The sequence below is a fragment of the Artemia sp. Qi Xiang Cuo genome, chromosome 16 (assembly GCF_049724085.1).
Source record: "Artemia sp. Qi Xiang Cuo chromosome 16, ASM4972408v1, whole genome shotgun sequence".
Lineage (NCBI taxonomy): Eukaryota > Metazoa > Arthropoda > Branchiopoda > Anostraca > Artemiidae > Artemia > Artemia sp. Qi Xiang Cuo.
Window position 1 is genome coordinate 36,435,427 of NC_142809.1, and position 6,873 is coordinate 36,442,299.

General features: G+C 35.0%; 1 protein-coding gene across 1 annotated transcript in view; it reads right to left on the bottom strand.

The window, feature by feature from the left end:
- Positions 1 to 6,873, bottom strand: part of LOC148942855 (uncharacterized) — a 115,575-nt gene that overhangs the window by 23,581 nt on the left and 85,121 nt on the right. The window contains exons 8-9 of the mRNA XM_089102759.1: positions 5,494 to 5,681; positions 1,434 to 1,543 (exon numbers count right to left, since the gene is read on the bottom strand). Of these exons, the coding sequence (XP_088958885.1) occupies positions 1,434 to 1,543; positions 5,494 to 5,681 (298 nt within the window). The remainder of the gene's footprint in view (positions 1 to 1,433; positions 1,544 to 5,493; positions 5,682 to 6,873) is intronic.

The following is a 6,873-nucleotide window of genomic DNA, read 5'->3' on the forward strand; positions in this document are numbered from 1 at the left end:
ATTGTTTGCCATCATGTAGATTTCGGATGCCAATTTGGATAAAATGAAATGAATTTTTTATCCAATTTCTTCTGCAGTTTTTCTTATGGACTTGGCCAGATTGATCTCTAAGCGTTTCTATTATCACTTTGAAATGCTTTTTATTTTGTATATTAAGTTGAAACTAAGATTTCACCTTTTGAGATGTTAAACTTTTATATAAGTTATCTTAGTTTATTTAAGTTTATTTAAGCTATGTAAATAAAGCTAAGGTAAGATTTCAGCTTTTGAATATTTTAGGATTTTAATTTCGAGGTACCCGCCTGACTCTTAACTATGTAATTCCAAATTAAATGCTTCTAATACTGAGAAATAATAATTTATAATAAAAAGAAAATTAGTCATTGAAAAATAGGTTTCTTATTAGAAACTAATTTCTTAGAAACTTATTAGAAACTAATTACTTGCCATGCAATACAAACAAAAACAGCATAAACTATTCTTTTTAACTGCCATCGTAGCGAGAGTGAAGGCCCATGGATACGAATATTGACTTAAGCATTCAGAAGCAAGTCAGCGGAGGAAAAGAAACTAAGAAGGAGGGGCGAGCGAAGAAGGATGCGCCCAGCACTAAGGGTCAATTGAATCCTTTGGGAGGCAATTTCGACCGATGTGAGTATGAATATGGGCAAAGAATGCGGGGTTTCAGCTTAATACTGAGAAATAATAATCTATAATAAAAAAATTAGTCATTGAAAAATAGATTTCTTATTAAAAACTAATTTCTTAGAAAATTATTAGAACTAATTACTTGTAATGCAATAAAAACTAAACGGCATAAACTATTCTTCTTAGCTGCCATCCTAACAAGAGTGAAGGCCCGTGAAAAAAAATATCTAGAAACTAAGCGTCACTGTGGCCAAAAAAGTACTTTAAATAAAACTAATTTGCAGACATTTAATAAAAGAATGTTTCGTGTTGTTTTGTTTACTTTTTAAAACATGATTAGTACTACTACTACTATGATACAGAAAAACCTTTACAGTACAAAGCCCTATCAGTTTCTTCGCTATATTTACCTTATTAACAACCATTCCCCGATGGAGGAGGTCTTACGACAATCAGGTTTGAACCGTGGTTCTCAGGGTTTTTAGGCCAGCTTCATCCATTTTATTGTCACAATATTATAATGGGGGGGGGGGGCGGAATATACGGAGTGGATAGAAAATGAGAGCAGTATGGAGGTAGCCACAGCAATCTTACAAAATACCAAAAAAAAAAAAACTTTTGGGTCCAAAAGATCGTATCCTTGCGACCCAGCCATAGCTGTCATCAGCCCTGTTCTCCCCTGTTTGTTTGTTTATGTAGTCAACTAATACAAAATAAAGGAATTACAAAAGGGTATTGATGGGTATTAATGGGTATTATTAAGGGTAATAAAAGCCAAAACTTACCGTTTTTTCTGATTATAATAGGTCGAACTGATTCTGTTTCTTCTAGCTCTATAAACTCTCTATTACTGTCTGTGTCAATTGGTATTATGACTCCTTTCCCTGTTGAAAACCTAAAAAAAATTAGTAGAAATTTACCATTTACTTTTTTGAAGACATTTACTTCTCAGAAGGTAATAATTACCACATAGTGATTTACATTACCAAGCAGTAGATTACCTCACCAAAGGTTTGAAGGAGAATCTCAACTGCATAGCACAAAATTTCATAATTTTTTAATTTAGGAGCCTAAACGTTCTATTAAATACTCTCAGGCAGCCTGAATCTGATGTTGCAATTCTTATGAAAGTTAGTTTATTAGTTAGTAATTAATTAGTAATTAGTCAGTTTTTTTAGGGGAGGTGAGTGTACCTCCCCTTAATTGAAATTACGCATACTTAAGCTACTAGTTTTCAATGGTAATGTGTAAAGTGAATAGATCTCACGTATTGTACATAGATTTTCCATTTTTTAAGAGTTTTCGTTGCTAGTAAAAATTGACATCCTCTAACTAAGGTTTGTTACCACAAATTTAATCTAAGAGTTCGTTGTAACTAACTGTAAGTACAGAACAATCCGTTTCAGCAGTGACCAAAAACCCCCAAAAAAGAAGTTTGAAACCGATATAAACACCAAAATGATCTTCATTTTATACCAATTCCATTTATATAAAACCTTTTAAGTTTAAACACACCCATTAAAACTAACAGCATTTGCAAAATTTTAGATAAGGGGAGGAGCATACTCTAAAGAAACCCTATCTTGAAAAAAAATATATACTCAAATTTTGAAAACCCAAGGGAACCTTAACATAATTTTCAATCTCCTTGTTTTCTTTTTTTGTTTGCTATTTGACCAGGGGTGATCGTATCAAATGAGAAGTCGGAAAAGTCTCATTCAACAGATATCACTAGTTGTAATGCCATTTCGGGAGCCGAAAGTGATTGGAGGACAACAAGATCCTTCCCCTAGATTTTGTCACCTCTAGAACCATCGCGAACAAACATAACAATGCGTCAAAAATTCAAGGCGGTTATTTTATGAGATCAAAACTTAAAAAAAGAAAAAAAATCAGAATATCTATGTAAAATTTATTACATAGGAGCCTTTTAAGAAATACAAAATAGGAAGCTGATAAGAAAATAGGAAAATGTTATACCAGACGAATAAAAGATGAGGCAAAATAAAAACAAGGGATAACAGTCTTTTCTGTGATTTGAAAAAGGGATAAACTCTATTTTTACAATAGTAGTAGCAATATTTCTTGCATCGGGAATAAATTTATTCTTGTGTTTCTTAAGGAGTAAAGCATGATTCAAAAGGAAAATTGAGGAAACATTTCCCGGAAGAAGAATAGGTGGCAAAGTAAAAAGGAGATGAAAGATTTTCAGCTATTTAAAAACCGATCAGCTCCATTTTGAGACAAAGTAATAATGTATTTTACTTTAAAGCTTTTTTTATAACGAAAATGAGAAGTAAAGGAATCCGTTTATTACACAAGGATTAAATGAGAAAGGAGAGGAGAAATAGATGAAACATCTATTAGAATAAAAAAAGAAGGACAAGTACAAAATAAATAACAGATTTTTCTCTGACTCAAAAGAGCTTATATATATTGAGGACCTTCATTTTAACGTGGTTTTTTAGGTTAAAAAAAGGAAGAAAAGAAAATTAAAGAATAATCTACAAGAAGAATACAAAGGAGGCTAGGTGAAAAAAGATAAAAAAATCACTAATTAAAAAATCGAGAAGCTCTTTTTCGAAATAACAGCAACAGTGCTTACTCTTTTTTCAGAATTAAGAGCAGCAGCGGAGATAAAACATAGAAAGCATCTACCAGAAGAAGAAATGAGGAGGTAGAGCAAGCAGGAGATACAAAAGTTTCATTTATTGAAACAAGCAATAAAATTTATTTTATTGAAAGCATCTACCATATAAAACATAGAAAGCATCTACCAGAAGAAGAAATGAGGAGGTAGAGCAAGCAGGAGATACAAAAGCAGTTTCATTTATTGAAACAAGCAATAAAATTTATTTTATTGAAAGCATCTACCATATAAAACATAGAAAGCATCTACCAGAAGAAGAAATGAGGAGGTAGAGCAAGCAGGAGATACAAAAGCAGTTTCATTTATTGAAACAAGCAATAAAATTTATTTTATTGAAAGCATATACCATATAAAACATAGAAAGCATCTACCAGAAGAAGAAATGAGGAGGTAGAGCAAGCAGGAGATACAAAAGCAGTTTCATTTATTGAAACAAGCAATAAAATTTATTTTATTGAAAGCATCTACCATATAAAACATAGAAAGCATCTACCAGAAGAAGAAATGAGGAGGTAGAGCAAGCAGGAGATACAAAAGCAGTTTCATTTATTGAAACAAGCAATAAAATTTATTTTATTGAAAGCATCTACCATATAAAACATAGAAAGCATCTACCAGAAGAAGAAATGAGGAGGTAGAGCAAGCAGGAGATACAAAAGCAGTTTCATTTATTGAAACAAGCAATAAAATTTATTTTATTGAAAGCATCTACCATATAAAACATAGAAAGCATCTACCAGAAGAAGAAATGAGGAGGTAGAGCAAGCAGGAGATACAAAAGCAGTTTCATTTATTGAAACAAGCAATAAAATTTATTTTGGAATAGGTATAGCTATTTGCGCCATGCATCGGTAATAGCTTTATCATTCTTGTTTTAAAACTACAACATAACAAATTTTTTGCACAGAAAAATCGTTATTTATTAGTCACAACCCGGAAACCTTCCGTCGTTGGTCAGGAATGTTTATAATAGTTTTTTTGCATGCTTTTGGTATCTCTAATTATTCATTGCTTCATGATAAGTTTTTACTCCCCTTTCCAAGTACCTTCAACAAACTTCCCATTACCCCCATCCTTTAACATCTTTTCACCGCTTCCTACCGGAAAATAAAAAGATTTAGCGAAACTCAAAAAGTGGTTCCAAGCGGGATCAAACAAGATACTTAATACGTGTAAAGCAGAAGTAATAGCCACTACACTATAGAAATCAATCTCATACGAATTATGATTGACTTTCGAGAATGGTCAAATTTGCCACCGAAACACTTTATAGTACAGAAGGCACAACGTAGTACTAGCAAACGTTTTCTCAAAATCTAGCTAGGGGAAAATGCAATTTTAGCACCGAAATAACAACCCAACACAGTATATTTTCATTCAAATTGCAGCAGCAAAAAAATAGAAATAAGGTGTTTTATTATACATAAAATGATAGACTTATCAAATATGAGCTCCCTCCTCATATGCACGGCTTTAGAGCTACGAAATAGAGCTACGAATTTGAAGAATTTAAACTTTCCAGAAACGAATACATACTACTCTACACATCTATAGTGGCGGATCCAGGGGGCGAGCGGGCGCCTCCCCTAACATAGTCTAAACTAGTGTAATTTACTTAATTAACGCAAGTTTGCGTTAATTAAACTTGCTCCTAACGCAAGTTTTTAACCTAAGAGTTACATTTACGAATCAATATCCAAGGATGCTATGTCTGAAATTCTACATACAACTTTAAATAACTAAGTTTTAACTAAATAAGAATTTCTAAGAATTATCTTTAGCAATATTTCTCTATATACCGTCATAAAAAACATCATGATCTCCTTTAACAATGATACAACTTGTTTATGAAACTACTGAGGTATTTCTTAGAATCACCTTTTGCAAGTTTTTGGAATTTTTAGACACATTCTTTGAATACCAATAAAAAAGATTCTCAAAATACACCTTAGCCACAATGTAATTTTGTAACCACAGTAAATTTTTTTTACACATACTGCCGAAGTAACAAAGGTTTCGGATTGACTTTCGGAGTAACCATTTCGGATTGACTGCTAAAAACAAGCTAACGAAACCCTATTAGCTGTAATACTACGCGGTAACCAAAATGCTTATAAATTCGTGTCATACATTGTCGAAATAACCGAGGTATCATTTCACCATGGCAGCCTCGGTATAAACTTTCTTCGACTTACTTTGAAGATTGTGTAGAAAGGGTCTCAACTGAGTTTTCAAACTCCCCTACTTCTTCAGGCCCTTGAAAAGGAGGGACAGCACTCAAAGGAGGGCCACTGTGTGTATGTCCAAAAACAAAACTTCTTCCGTTGGATGTATGCGAGATTGCTGCAAGAACTAATCCTTCCTCGTCAGAATACCAGGCAGCCTAAATAGGATAAAAAATATATATTTAAATAGCCAAAAAGAAACTTTTCTCGGGCCTCTTCGCTGGAAAAAAGCCCATTCCACATTGTCGCGTTGTTCCGCGTTGTTTACAGGCCAAAGAGCCTTTGGGGGAATAGTAAAATGTAATATTGCATGTGTATTCCATAATGAATAAATCTTATCTCATCTTATCGCCTCTTTCCGTTCGCTTACTTGAGTAGAATGGGGGGTACCAGCGCAACGCCCACAATACCCCTTCGAATCCCGAGCCGGACACTTTTTTTAAAAATTCCGACGCCCACACCCCATAAGGGCATAGCCTCCCTCGGGAGAAAGATTACGTAATCGCTCAATGACCTCTTTTACCAAGTGTGTTTTTGGCACGCTCTCAGCAAATGTTATGATCCCGGAATTTGGAACACCTGTGCTGTCGACCTCAATTCACCTATCGTGAATCAATAATTCCCCTTAGAAACAACAAATTAATTTTCCCTTTCTTGACAGATCAATCAATCAATGATATCATCTGTCAGACTTTAAAAATTTTCACCTAGAAACATTTCTCCAGGAATAGATCCAAAATCATTAATGTCTTTGCCTCGGGAACAGTTCTACTGGTCGAACTCCAAAGGATATTAATAACCAAAGGCCATGGAAACAATTAGGCAAGAAACATCTTAGCGATGAATTGTTTTAGCGCGCGAGAAGGTTTCATATTAATTTGAAATGCGTTAACACAGAGATGCCAATAACAAAGGAACACGCTGAATTTACGTTTAGGGATTATTTGGGCGAAACCGTTTTAGCTATTTTATGGAACTATTTCGGCGAAACAGTTAGAGACATTTTAAAAGAAGATTTTTGAAGAGATTTTGGAAGAGGTTTTGAGTGTGGTCGTTATAATACACAAGTTTCATTTGAACAGTGTTGTGAGGTCCTCTACCCCAACCCCAAAGGGTTCCAACCCCGAAGGAAGCCTCCGGTCCCCAAAGGCCCATCGAGCTCCCAAAGGACCAACGGGGTCCCAAAGGCCCTCCACCGGTCCCCAACTGCCTCTCCGGACCCCCAAAGGCCCTCCCTGTGCCCCAAAGGCCCTCCCCCGGCCCCCTCCTCCTCCTCCTCCTCCCCGGCCCCCCTCCTCCTCCTCCTCCCACCTCCTCCTCCTCCCTCCTCCTCCTCCTCCTCCTCCTCCT